The sequence below is a fragment of the Ovis aries genome, chromosome 9, assembly GCF_016772045.2.
Source record: "Ovis aries strain OAR_USU_Benz2616 breed Rambouillet chromosome 9, ARS-UI_Ramb_v3.0, whole genome shotgun sequence".
NCBI classification, from domain to species: Eukaryota; Metazoa; Chordata; class Mammalia; order Artiodactyla; family Bovidae; genus Ovis; species Ovis aries.
The window spans coordinates 94,455,871-94,470,527 of NC_056062.1; the positions used below are offsets into that span (position 1 = coordinate 94,455,871).

General features: G+C 44.1%; 1 protein-coding gene across 8 annotated transcripts in view; it reads left to right on the forward strand.

Moving 5' to 3' along the window:
* COL14A1 (collagen type XIV alpha 1 chain) overlaps positions 1-14,657 on the forward strand; it is a 225,232-nt gene that overhangs the window by 22,231 nt on the left and 188,344 nt on the right. For all 8 annotated transcript variants that reach the window (XR_009595100.1, XM_060394001.1, XM_042254547.1 and 5 more), the window contains exons 4-5: positions 3,006-3,149; positions 9,982-10,071. Coding sequence is in view for 7 of the 8 variants with exons in the window: in XM_060394001.1 (XP_060249984.1) it covers positions 3,006-3,149; positions 9,982-10,071 (234 nt within the window). In the remaining variant the exon portion in view is untranslated. The remainder of the gene's footprint in view (positions 1-3,005; positions 3,150-9,981; positions 10,072-14,657) is intronic.

A 14,657-nucleotide genomic window follows, 5' to 3' on the forward strand; every position in this document is an offset into this window, starting at 1 on the left:
TGTGTTCATATAAACGTAACGTTTGCTCCTTCTGTTGGTGGTAAAAATGGTCACACAGCTGGACTCCCTTCTGTTGGAGGCCTCATCCCAACTCATTTAAAGAGGAGGACATGCTCCATTACTTCTAAGTGGGGACATCTTACTCTGTAGTGGATTTAAAATCTCAAACAAACAGGCAGAGGACATGTTTGGCTTCTTGCTTGGTCACTAGAAAGAAACCTTTCCTGATTAGCACGTGTCAGGCACAGCCTCCGTAGTCAGAAGACGCGGCACACTCTCGCCATGTTGACCTGCAGAAGTGATTCAGTCATGGACGGCTTTACTTTATTCTCAAGCCTCCGTTCAGAGTTTTCATTGTAGAACACTGCCCGATTTTTGACTAACTTTGACTTCTAAAAATGCACTTTGTTTTCTAAACCATCGTGGGAAATTTAAGAGGCTCTTGAACATTATTGTGATGCTAACGGTCAGTATATAAGTCCCTTATTTGTGGTACCTCTGAGAATTCCCTTTGTCTTAAAAAGTAATTAGTTTCCCTCCAAGTAATCAGTAGGTTTATTTTTTGGATTGATTGCTGGTAACACCAGACTCTTCAGTACTCCAAGCAAGTGTGACTGAAGGATCAGACCCTTAGAAGTGACGTGAAGGACTTCCCTGGGGGTGCAGTGCCTGGGAATCCGCCTGCCAACGCAGGGGGCCCGGGTTCAATCCCTGGTCCGGGAAGACCCCACGTGCCGTGGAGCAGCTGGGCCTCTGTGCCACGACTGCTGAGCCCGTGTCCTGCAGCTCCTGAAGCCCGCCCGCCCATGGCCTGTGCTCCACGGCACGATGTGTGCACGCGTGCTAAGCCACTTCAGGCGTGTCTGACTCTTTGTGACCCCATGGACTGTAGCCCACCGGGCTCCTCTGTCCATGGGGTTCTCCAGGCAAGAACACTGGAGCGGGTTGCTGTGCCCTCCTCCAGGGGATCTTCCCGACCCGGGGATCGAACTCGTGTCTTCCCGAGTCTGTTATGTCTCTTGTGTCGGCAGGCCGGGTTCTTTACTAGCAGTGCCCCCTGGGAAGCCCCCATAACAAGATAAGCCACTGCAGTGAGAAGCCTGCTCACCACAGCTAGAGGAAGCCGCAAAAGCAGCGAAGACCCAGTGCAGCCAAGAATAAATAAACAAGTAAAATGAGTTTTTTTAAAAGAAATGACTTGGGTGGTTTTTGAACCAACCTCGGCCTCACCCCTTGGCCATCTCTGCTGTAGCGTCTCCAAAAGCAGACCTCCCCTTCCTGCTCAGACACCCCAGTGACTCAGTCGGAGGAAGAAAGCAGATAGTTTCTCCATGAAGACTGGGTTTATTTTCCAGGGCGACCCAGCGTCCGTAGCGACCCAAGCCAGTAAGACAGTCTTGACACTCTCGTATCCACGTGATCAAACCTAAAGTAAACGGAGTAAATAAAAGGAGTCATAAATGCATCTAGACGCAGGATGTTTGTAGCTGTTTTAACACTAGGAGATGAGCTCTACTCATTGTTTATACCAGTCTTTCCCAAAGCACTTTCCGTGATCTTTAGCAGGATGTGATAGCTGTTATATAATCAAATGGTTTAATGGTCAGATAAATTTGAAGAGTGCCATTCTAAGCAGAGCTGAAGCTTTTTTATTACAGGATTCTCAAAGTCTTTAAAATAGTATACTGTCTGCCTCTCAGAGAGGAATTCTAGTACACAGTTTTTCTAAGGCTTTTTTTTCTTCTTAGTGAAACATGTAGTGAAAGATTCGTCTGATGCACTTTGTCAAGGATGATCTTTAAATGATAGGTGTTTCTGAAACCAAGTTTAGCCTCTTGGACATAAACGCATGTATGGAGGTGGGGTTTGGCAGGAGACAGGCTCAGCTCTGCCTTACAGTGGTGGGCAGCAGAGGTGATAGGATCATCGTTTTTCAGATTTAACATAACTAATTTTATCTTATTGAGTGCTAAGTCACTTCAGTTGTGTCCGACTCTTTGTGACCCTATGGACTGCGGCCCTCCAGGCTCCCCTGTCCATGGGATTCTCCAGGCGAGAATGCTGGAGGGGGTTGCCATGCCCTCCTCCCTGGGATCTTCCTGACCCAGGGACTGAACCCGCGTCTCCTGTGTCTCCCGCATCAGCAGGCGGGTTCTTTACCGCTAGAGCTACCTGTGATTAAAATGCACTGTAGCCTGCGTTATACTTGATTAATTCAGCAAATTCCTGGCCCTTTTGCTGCTGCTGCTGGAGGAGCAGTTTTAGGTTAATTTTCCTCTTCTCAGGCAGTAACCACTGCCAGAAATAGAGAAGAATGCATGTCTGGAGCTTTGCTTTCAAGTTGATACTGAATCACTAGCATTTTCAGCAAAACCTAGAGGTCAGTCTGGTTTGATGGAGAGACCATGGGAGTTTGGGATCTTTTCCAGGAAGAAGCTAACTTTTAAGTAGCCAGACTATGAGTGGTTCCTTCAGCATGCTGAGCCAGTGATGCTCAGATTCAGGGTAATTCAGCCGCTAATAATGCTTCAGAGATGCTTTGACTCGCTTTGGAGAGGCCGTGGGGAACGTGCCAGTGTCGGTGACTGCGTTCAGCCCGTCCGTGTCCTCCCCGTCACTTTCAGGTGGCCTTCTTTCCTCGCAGACTGTGTCTGACATTCAGGGCTGACTGTCTTCCGATCTCAGGCCGCGGCTTTCCCTAGTGTGTCAAAGCAGCAGTGCGCGTGCGAAAGATGTTTGTGAGTGTGTTTCACCTGCTTTATTTTGTTTTATTTTTTTTTTGGTCTCACCTGCTTTAGACAACTGTTTAAGTTGTCTGATGCAGAGAGTATAACTGGAAATGAGGATGGAAATTATACGAAAGAGAAGTAGTATGCCATACTCACCATTAAACCTGTTTTTAAATATCTTCACCTTTAAAATCTAGATTCCTGGTTAATGAAATTTCTTAATGGGCACAGTTAATGTACTTCTTAGAACTGATTTATCTTTCTGTTTTATTTTAGGTGGAAAAACCAATCAATTGAATCTCCAGAACACTGCAACGAAGGCAATCATTCAAGGTCTTATGCCGGACCAGAATTACACGGTTCAGATTATTGCATACAATAAAGACAAAGAAAGCAAGCCAGCCCAAGGCCAGTTCCGAAGTACGTATTTGCAGGATAGAGTGCTGCCCTGGGACTCGGTTCCAGGGCTGAGTCCAAGTCCATGGTACATGTTGTGCCGGGTTGGCCCTGGATTGTTTGGATCTGACCAGACCTTAGGAGGCCCTCAGTCCAGCCCCCGTGGGCGCCTTCTGTCTCCGGTGCGCTCCCGTCGCTTCCTTTGCCCCTTTCCCTGCACGGCTGCTCGTCCTTTCAGGCTGTTTACATTCTTTTTATTGGAACATGGTTGCTTTACGATGCTGTGCTAGTTTCTGCTCTGCGGCAAAGTGCATCAGCTGTCCGCATACACAGACCCCTCTTCCGTGGGGCTCCTCCCCATCAGGTCACCGCAGTGCACTGAGCAGAGCCCCCTGCGTGCAGGGCAGGTTCTCACGAGGTGTCTGTTTCACGTGTGTGTGCAATGGCGCCCACTCCAGTGCTCCTGCCTGGAAACTCCCATGGGCGGAGGAGCCTGGTGGGCCGCAGTCCATGGGGTTGCTAAGAGCCGGACACGACTGAGCGACTTTACTTTCAGTTTTCACTTTCATGCATTGGAGAGAAATGGCAACCCACTCCAGTGTTCTTGCCTGGGGAATCCCAGGGACGGGGGAGCCTGGTGGGCTGCCGTCTATGGGGTCGCGCAGAGTCGGACACGACTGAAGCGACTTAGCAGCAGCAGCAGCAGTGCACAATTGCTCAGTCGTGTCTGACTCTTTGTGACCCTGTGGACTGTAGCCCGCCAGGCTTCTTGGTCCATGGGATTCTCCAGGCAGGAACACTGGAGTGGGCTGCCGTTTCCTCCCCCCGGGATCTTCCCGACCCAGGGATCGAAGCCGCATGTCGTGTGTCTCCTGCATTGGCAGGCGGATTCTTTTCCGCCGTGCCACCTGGGAAGCCCGTTACACACGTTAATCCCAGGCTCGCAGCTGCTCCCACCCTCCTTTCCCCACTTGGTGCCCGTATGTTTGCTCTGTGTCTCTTTCTGCTTCGCGAATAGGTTCGTTTGCACCATTCTTCTAGATGCACACGTGCGTGAGTGTACGGCGCTCGCTCTGTGTCACTTCGCTCTGTATGGTAACCTCTAGGTCCGTGCGCGTCTGTGCGCATGGCCCAGCCTCGCTCCTCGTGGCTGGGTGGCCTTCCCTCGCGCGTGTGAGCCTCCTCTCCGTCCACTCCTCCTCTGATGGACGTGCAGGTCGCTTTCGTGTCCTGGCCACTGTAAGTCGTGCTGCGGTGAACAGTGAGGTGATGTGTCTTTGGAGTTATGGTTTTCAATATGGAAGTGCCTTAAAAAATTAAAAATGGATCTGCTGTATGACTCAGCAATCCCACTCCTGGGCAGATACCCAGAGAAAACCATAATTCCTTAAGTGTTGGTTTTTAAATCCTCTCCCTGACAGTGTCCCCGACCCTTATCCAGACATGTCAGCTACCCAGTACATAATAGCTGCTCAGTAAACGCTTTTAGGGCTCCGTGGAAGAAGGTGCTGTCTCTGCTGCAGGAGTGGTCTGGAGAGAGAGTGGATGGGCGATGTCTTCATATCTGAGTCAGCTCTCAGATACTGAGTTGGTCAAAGGACTGGCGTCCGGAGACACTCTAAGCAGAGGGGAACGCTCTGAGGCGGCCCCATCCATGATGGCCCTGTTCTCTTAGGAAGCTTTTCCTTATGTTGAATTTAAAAGTTATCTGCAGAGGTCCTGATTCGTTTGCCTTTCAGGAGATGTTCGTTCATTCACTAAGTTTTTTTTGTCACTTAAGTGTATATTGCATGGCTACTAAGTGCCAGGCCCTATTCTAGGCACTGGGAACACGGCACGTCCCTGCCCCCGGGACCTTATAGTGTAGGGACCAGAGATCGCAGCAGCCCCTCTTCCTGGAGGCGTCTTGTCTGGTGTGCGGGCCGAGCTCTATGTATCGTGCATGTGAGCAGGACAGGTCGGTCCTGGTTAACTTCCTCTGTCACTTCATTGTTAAGACAGACTCCTTAAAACACCCCCAGCTCAACATTAAGTACAATTTTAAACCTAAAAAATTGACAGAATTGTAAAATCAACCCCCGAATACCCAACAACTAACCATTCATGGTCAGTCTTATCAGTCTATACCCCAACAGCCCCCTCTCTCGTATGATTTTGATGTAAATCCCAGACATCATGTCAGACAACAGTAGCTTAATTTTTAATTTGTTTTAATTGGAGGATAATTGCTTTGTGATGTTGTGTTGGTTTCTGCCGTGCAGCGGTGTGCATCAGCCGTACACACACGTCCTCCTCTGAACCTCCCTCCCACGCCCAGCCCGTCCCACCCCTCTGCGTAGTCGCGGAGCGCCAGGCGGAGCTCCCCGGGTCACACGCAGCTTCCCAGCTGTGCTACGTGTGGGGATGCGTGCGTTCCGATGCTGTTCTCTCAGTCTGTCTCACCCTCTCCTTCCCCCACTGTGTCCACACGTCTGGACTCTGAGGCTGCAGCTCCATGCTTGCCGCTGCAAATAGGTTCAGCAGAAAAGGTTTCTAGGTTCCATATATGTGTTACTGTTCAATATTTTTCTCTTTCTGACTCACTTCACTTTGTACAACAGGTCGTAGGTTCATCCACCTCACTAAAACTGACTCAAACGTGCTCCTTTTTATGGCTGAGTAATATTCCATTGTATGTATATGTACCATGACTTCTTTGTCCATTCATATGCCAATGAACATTTAGGTTGCCTGCATGTCCTAGATATCGTAAATTGTGCTGCAGTGAACAGCGGGGTGCCTGTGTCTTTTTGAACTATGGTTTCCTTAGGATATATGTCCAGTAGTGGGATTGCCAGGTCGTATAGTAGTTTTATTCCTAGTTTTTAAAGAAAACTCTCCATACTGTTCTCCATGGTGGCTGTATCAATTTACATTCCTACCAACAGAGCAAGGTGGTCCCCTTTTCTCCACTTCCTCTCCAGCATTCATTGTTTGTAGACTCTTTGATGAGGGCCATTCTGACCGGTATGACGTGATACCTCATTGTAGTTTAGATTTGTGTTTCTCTAATAATGGGCGATGTTCAACTAACAGTAGCTTTTTAAAGGGATAATCCACAAACCGGGGAGCCCGTGGGTTCTAGACTCGTGTTCATCGGTGCTCTTTGCGGATTTTTCTGTCCCCCTTCCTTTTCTTCTTTCTCTTCTAAATAACATTTTATAAGTTGTATTTTGTGATTTTTTTCTTAAAGAAAAAAACAACAAAACTCTGTTAACCTGCTACCTCTTGAAACTTCTGAACAAAGACATTTGGCCAATCCACCTGTCAGCAGGACATACAGCTGTCTTAAAATGTTACATTCTTTTGAGGTTCACATGTCTGAAAGCTCTGGGAAAGGGTTTCATGTTATTTTCACTATAAATCAGCCTCTGTTTCATTATATTGGCGCTGTGCTTCAGTCTCTGGCCTGACATTCCAACGTGAGTAAGGGAAATAACTTTCCTTAACGTTTGTGAGAAGCAGGAAAAAGGACAAAGAGAAACGATTCATTTCACTTTAGTCTCAAGGTTTAGAACGATTGACGATGGCAGATATTCCACTGACTTAGCAGCGTAAGAAGCATGCTGCTGCTGCTGCTCAGTCGCTTCAGTCGTGTCCGACTCTGTGCGACCCCATAGACAGCAGCATATAAGCAGCCTTAAAAAGCTTTGTTGATAGTTGTTTCCTCAGAACATTTAAAAGGAAATGCATTTGCTTTCAGCTTGCTTAGCTCTGCTGAAATAATCTTAGTGAAACCGTCTAGTTGCTTAGTTAGATAAATTATATGAAGCATATATATATATATACACACACACTTGGGTGGGAGCGTGCTTCCCAGGTGGTGCAAATGGTAAAGAGCCCGCCTACCGATGCAGGAGACGTAAGAGTTGCAGGTTCTATCCCTGGGTTGGGATCCCCTGGGGAAGGAAATGGCCACCCACTCCAGTACTCTTACCTGGAAAATCCCATGGACAGAGGAGCCTGACAGGCTGCAGTCCATGGGGTTGCAAAGAGTTGGATACAACTGAAGTGACTTAGCACACATACAGGCATATGTATATATTTTTCAACTTTATTATTTTTATTGGCAATATAGAGAGCTTGCTGCTGCTGCTGCTAAGTCGCTTCAGTCGTGTCCGACTCTGTGCAACCCCATAGACGGCAGCCCACCAGACTTCCCCGCCCCTGGGATTCTCCAGGCAAGAACACTGGAGTGGGTTGCCATTTCCTACTCCAATGCATGAAAGTGAAAAGTGAAAGTGAAGTCGCTCAGTCGTGCCCGACTCTTAGCAACCCCATGGACGGCAGCCCACCAGGCTCCTCCATCCACGGGATTTTCCAGGCAAGAGGACTGGAGTAGGGTGCCATTGCCTTCTCCATAGAGAGCTTAGTTCTTCCCAAATAACGTTTTATAGGATGAGATTAAAATAACTTTGTTTGGAAGGCTTCCTTTCCCACTTTGCATTTCAGTTATGTGTTGGCTTCCTGTGAGGGGGAGCCAAACGCTGGCCTCCTCCCTGGAACCCTATCATGCTTGGGTCCAGGAAGGTGAGAGTCCAGAAAAGCCCTGTGGATGTGGGTTTGAAATTAGTGTAGGGATTCAAGTTCTTCATAAGTCAGTCTTCTGACACGCAGGGAAAATAAGGAACAGTCTTTGGATTCTGAAGACAAAGAGGCATGCCTGAACTGTCAGGATTCCGAATCAGGTGCGTGTATTTGGGCCTTTAAGTAGTTAAAGCAGTTTAAGGACTTCTGCAGAGGGGGAGATGATCTGTGCCTATCACTGTGTTCATTAACTCCCATCAGCACACAGTAGGGCTTGTTGGTTGTTGCTGTGATTAATCCTGCTTTGCTCTTGACAGTCTGTTTTCTAATTGATTTTGCCTCCTCGCTGAGCAGCTTGGTGTGACCCGTGTGTTACATCTTGTGTGACCTAACAACCCAGTTCAAAATGACTTATTGCTTCTTTCTCCCCCTTGTTCATCTGTAGATGGATTTTGGCCTATTTTGGCAAACATTTTTTTGGCCACTATTTTTCTCTTTGGAACTAATTTTGCTAATCTCTGCCTGCAAAATCTTGCTCATATTTCAAAGTTTGGCCCAAATGTCACCTTCCTGGTGAAATTTCCCAGAGTCTCCACTTTTGCAATTTTTCTTTCCCAGACCTATTTCTACTCTAGCACAACTCTCCTCCCACCAGAGCTGCAGACTTATGTTCTTTTAGGGAATGTAAGCCGTCTGAGGTCATGGCCTATGTGTGGGTGGGGTTGAAGATGTGGATTTGGAAGTCATCCAAGGAGAGGGGAGATAAAATTGTAGGTGGGGTATGCAGAGATATGTGGCAAATGTTGTTTATGATTCTGTTTCAGGAATGGAAGCAGAAAAATGTTCCAAAGAATGAGAATGTAAACGGGGGGCTGAGAGGAACATGAAAAAACCCAGGATAAGGCTTTTGTAAAAATTGAGAAAGAAAAGAATTTAAAGGAAGGGGTGTTCCAAAGTGGTTAACCCTTATAAAGAAATCAGAAGATGAGGTCTAAAAAATGGATTTAGAAAATTAGAACATCAGTGGAAATAGAAGGATTAAGGCAGCTAGTATTTATTATGATTTTTAATTGTGGAATTTAATCTCAAGTACCAGAAAGCCAAGAAAGGCTTCTAAGGGAAGGAATCATAGGCAAGTGGTAAGTCTCAAGCCTTTTTAGCGGTGGGGAGCCGATAGAAAGAAGAGGAGGAAGAGATGACGAAGGCAGGATTCACAGAGTGAGCCTGGAGAAGACAGGGAGGATGGTCCAGAAAACCGCTGCTTACCCTGCAGAGCTCACCCTCCAGCACGGTTGCTGGTCCCCATGAAGTGAACGCAGTAACTAGGCGGAACATCTTGCCGTGAGATCGCCTCCTCCATTTCACAGGGAGTTCCATTTGTGCACGTGCTGGTGCCATTCAGGGGTGACTCAGGGCCTTCCCTGGTGGCTCAGACAGTAAAGAGTCCGCCTGCAACGCGGGAGAGCTGGGTTCGATCCCTGGGTGGGGAAGATCCCTGGAGAAGGGAATGACTACCCACTCCAGTATTCTTGTCTGGAGAATTGCATGGACAGAGGAGCCTGGGCTGTAGTCCATAGGGTTGTAAAAAGTCAGACATGGCCAAGCAACTAATACTAACTAACAAATAACTTAAGGCGCCACACCGTAGCGAGAAAGCTGCCATGGAGAGAAGTAAAGCTAGTAGGGCAGATTGGATCGAATGTACCCAAGGCCCAAGCGCCATTGTGGGTCCTGAATTTCTCATAATGGAAGTGATGAACAAGTACTACTTTTTATTAGTAGGAAGTTTTTTCAAGTTTGAAAGAAAATCTTTATGGAGTTCTCCATCTTTTATTGCAGATAGACCAACTTCAAATGAGGGTATATGTGGCTAAGACCTTTCTAGAGCAGGGGCCACTCACAGGCCTCCTAGAAATCTGAAGACATGGCTTAAACCCTATGCCAGCACTTTCTGATTTTATAGATACGTTTTACCTCCTTAGCCTGCTGGTCCTTCATTCCATCATGTCTGAAATGGGGCTAATCTTGCGACTTTATGTTATATAGATTAAATTTGATACATCTGCCCGTAGTGAATACTTGACCGAAGTGAATCTGTAAGTGACTTCTACGCTTTCCCATGACAAGACTGAAAGGAATAGCAGCTCCAGTCTTCTAGAATGAGATTCTACCATGTAGCTAATTTCTACTTAAAGCTCTTAATACTTGCAAGGAGTTTAGTAAAAGCTCATTGAATGTTTTCTTTTAGATTTTAACCTAACATGTTGCTGTATTTTTACTTTTCTTCCAGTTAAAGATTTAGAAAAAAGAAAGGAGCCAAAACCCAGAGTCAAAGTTGTGGACAAAGGAAGCGAGAATAAACCATCTGGACCTGAGGAAGGTCAGATCTCATTTCTGCTTGCTTGTTGGGGAGGGTGGGCTGTCCTCCGAGCGCAGGCGCTGTGCGTTCTCTGCCCTGCTGCCTCGGAGGCGCGCGGATCCCCTGTGAACCAAGCGTCAGCACTCCCCCCTTGCTTTCCCGTACTTAATACACCGCTAAGTCCTGGTGAAGGCATTTTCTATTGAAATACCGACAGAATCTGTTCATCTCTTTCCGTGTCTGTGGCCAATACGCCGCTAAGCTCGCCTCTTTTTCCTGGTGCACAGTATCTAGCAAGATCTCAATTGGCTCTCCGCCCAGAGGTTAGAGCAATCATTGCAAAAAAATCCAGCTTCGTATTTCACGCCCAACCCTGCCGGGCCCCCCTCTGCACCCACCTCCCCGGCCCACATACCTTGAACCCCTTCCGGCTTCAGTGATTCAGTGACCTCGGATGCAAGCCAGACCCTAACAGGACCTTCAGGACGCCTCCGGCTCGTGACCTCCTGCTTTCCCTGCTTCTTCATCTGACAGCTCACTCTTTAATGTTCAACATTTCCACACACACTGCAAAAAATACGTACTCTGAAAATTAGTTTCAGGGTTAAAGGGTAGGCGGATTTTACATCTTGGATAGAGTCTACCAAATAGACACAGTTTTTTCAATAATTTATTCTTAAAACATACATTCTTTCCAACATTTGAAATTGTTTCAATGTTTTTCTATTTTTCTCCTAATAATTTTTAGATTTATGTACATTTTAAGAAAAAGTTATTGAAAAAGTTGTGTCTGTTTGGTGAACTCTATCAAAAATATACAATTTGCCTATCCTTTAACCCTGCAACTTCATTTTAGAAGTATGTATTTTTTTGCAGTGTTTGTAAATTTTTGAATATATCAAGACATATAGGGGTTCCCTGGTGACTCAGATGGTAAAGAATCTGCCTGCAGTGCAGGAGACCTGGGTCAGGAAGATCCCCTGGAGCACGGAATGGCAACCCACTCCAGTATTCGTGCCTGGAGAATCCCATGGACAGGGGAGCCCGGCGGGCTACAGTCCATGGGGTCACAAGGAGTCGAACGTGACTGAGAGACTCACCCTTTCACTTTTTTCATATCAGATATATAAAAAGTATAAAAATAAGTGAGAAACACCTTTGTCAAGTTAAGAAAGCAAGTATAAACAGTAGAGTTGGAGCTCCTTGTATATCCCTGGATATTCCTTTCTCCATTCTAAGAGGCTACCAGTGTTTGAATTCAGTGTTTATTATTTCAATATGTGTCTTTATCATTTTATTACATAAATATGTGAATCCTGAAACCATATTTTAATCTTGCATTTATATTTTAAATTTTGTATGCATGTAATCAAAATTTACTTTTGCAACTGACTTTTTTTCTTACAGAATATTAGATTTTTTTTTGAGTTATCCGTATGTTGACTTATATAGAGGAAATTTATTCATCTCTGTTATATAGAACTCCATTGTATAAATATAACCCAATATATTTAACTCTTGTATCTTGATGTCCCCACTATTTCGCTATTACAGAATTGATGCTGAAATTCTTACTTATGTCGCCTTTTTCGCACGTGGTGGAATCGCTCTCGAATATGCGCCTGGGTTTTCAATGTTCAGTTATGTGTGCCTGTCTCCATCTTGTTCGTCTGTCTGTGGTGTCTTTTTATCTTATGTTTATATAGGTACTAGTTGCCTCTTTCCTTATTATATGTCTCTCTTACCACTTCCGGAATTGAAAGCTTATCTCATTAATCTTCTATATTTCTCCTTTTTATTGTGTGCATTTTAAGGCTACAGATATCCAGGCACTGCTTCAGCTGTATCACGTGGACTTTGATATGTAGTATTATTTTTATATAGCTCATGTTGCATAATTTCTGATTTCTGCTAGACTTTCTATTTTGATTCAGAGGTTTTTTATAAATATTTAATTTCTAAACATATGGAGTTATTTTAAAAAGATAATGTATTTGCTATTGGTATCTAACAATTGCGTTGTGGTAGGAATTTTTTTTAAAAATTTGCTCGGACTCTTTTTTTATTTTTTAAATGTGCTTTTTTCTTTTCTTTTCTCTCTCTCTGTTTCTTTCTTTTTAACCATTCCCTGTATTCTTGAGAATACATTCTCAGTGTATTCTTGAGTTTTTTTTTAAACTTTCCCTATATTCTTCAGAATCAGTTCAGTTTAGTTCAGTCGCTCAGTCGTGTCTGACTCTTTGCAACCCCATGAATTGCAGCACGCCAGGCCTCCCTGTCCATCACCAACTCCCGGAGTTCACTCAAACTCACGTCCATTGAGTCAGTGATGCCATCCAGCCATCTCACCCTGTCGTCCCCTTCTCCTCCTGCCCCCAATCCCTCCCAGCATCAGAGTCTTTTCCAATGAGTCAACTGTTTGCATTGTTCGCATGAGGTGGCCAAAGTACTGGAGTTTCAGCTTTAGCATCATTCCTTCCAAAGAATACATCGTGTATCCTTGAGAAAAATTTTAATCTCTGTGTCAGAGAGGTTTGTCCATTTCTCTTTGTAAATTCTGGCAGTTTTGCTTTATATTAGGGTCTAGATTCATGATGAGTTGTTTTATTTTCCTAGTGAATAATTTTTTTAAAAAAACAATATCCTTTATTCTTAGTAATTCAATATTTTCTTATAGTGATATCAATTTATTTTGTTTAGTAGTGACATGACTTAGTAACTCTGTATACTTTAGCTCTCACCCTATTTGTATCCTAAGGTTCAAGGTGAGTAAATCTTTTAAAGAGTATTTAATTGGATTTAAGAAATCATCTCTTACAATCTTTGTATTTTAATTGGTACCCACAGTCCACTTACATTTTGGGTTTGCCATTTATTTCATACGTTTTGCTACATTTTCCCTTGTGTGCCTTACTAAATTAGAGTTGATCAGCTTAAAGAGAAATACGTTTCCCCTTTACTGAACTAGCTGATATTTAATCCTTTTATATTTTTGTATGATTATAATTAAATTTTTAGCATTCATACAGCCAAAATCTATAACTAATGAATATATTTACCATTCCGTAACCAGTCCAAGTTTTTATAGTACTTTAATTCTCTACCTTCTATATTTTACATAATTATAATAAATATGTTAATTTCAACATTTTTTGCCTTATAAAGGTATTATAACAATCATAATTTTAATGGTCTTTATCTGTCAGGCACCCGAGTTTATAAATTTCTTGGCTTGTTATTCCGTCCTGTATCTCAGGCTTTCTCTATGTGGTCAGTTTCCTTTAGAGAAGACCTGTGGGAGTAAACTTAATTTTATTCACACAAAAATATCTTCAGCCCGCACCCAATTTTGCAGGCCTGGCTGGGTGCCAGTCTGAGAGTGGTTTCTGGTCCTTTATAAGATGCCTCACTGTCTTTTGGCTCTGGTTCATGACAAGCCTATTGATGGTCTCAGTGTTCAGGCGATCTCTTTTCTCTACGGACACTTTTCAGCCTTTCTGCTCTTTGTCTGTGGAGTTTGGTTGTTTTATTACAGGAAGTCTAGTTGTAGATTTATTTGTGCTTCCGTAATCTGGATTTATAACTTTCACGAATTCTGGAAATTCCTCAACATTTAGTTCTTCCAATATTCTTTTTCTTAATTATCGATTTCTTTCTCTTTTCTCTCTTTGTCTCTCTGTATTCAGATTATGTTCATCATAGATAGTCTCTCATGATAATCTATGTCTCTTAACTTTCATATATCCTACCTCTGTGATTTTATCAATGTCATTTTGGGTAATTTCCTTTGTCTTTCTAATAGAATACTCATTCTATAGAATAGAATACTTCTCTCTTTAAAATCTGCTTTTTAGCTTGTCCTTTTTAATGAGTAAATTTTTTCTAGAAATTATATTTGATTCTTTAAAAATCTTGCTAGAAATTTATATGATACTTTGTTCCATTTTAGTTTTTTTTTAATTATTCTGATGTCTCAATCATGTTTATTTCACATTCTGAAGCAAATAATTAGGGGATGAGTTTTATGTTTCCTTTCTTTACTGGTTTCCGTTCGTGGCGCTTTTCTTCTTGTTTAATGCGTCCCGTGGTCGTCTGTGGGGTTTCTTCGCAGCATGGTTCAGGAGCCTGCACCTCCAGAGAGGCGCTCTTGGTTGCTACCCAATCGGAACCCTTTTACGTTAATTTCTTTGGGGGCGCTCTGGGCTTGTCAGTGGTTGCAAGTTCTTATGGCACTGGGTAAACAGTGTTTTTCCTTACTACCGTTTGATGCGCTTGTTTTAACATCCGTTGATGATTCTTGCCCGAGTCAGTGCCTACTGTAATGTTTCTGAAATGATAATTTTTGTGGCTTCACCGTTTAGTCTGCATTTATTAGGTGGCATTCTGCTGTAGGGGAGATCTTTCCCTTCTTCCGTATTTATTTATTTATGTAATTTTATGAATTTTTATTGCATGCGATGGATTGTAATCCAGTACTATCACGTGTTTTGATGCTCAGATTATTCTGAAACTGCTCGGTGGGAGCGACTTCAATCTCCTACGCCCTTTTTCTCTTTCGGCCATACTGCACAGGACATGGGGTCTTCATTCCCTGAGTAGGGACTGAG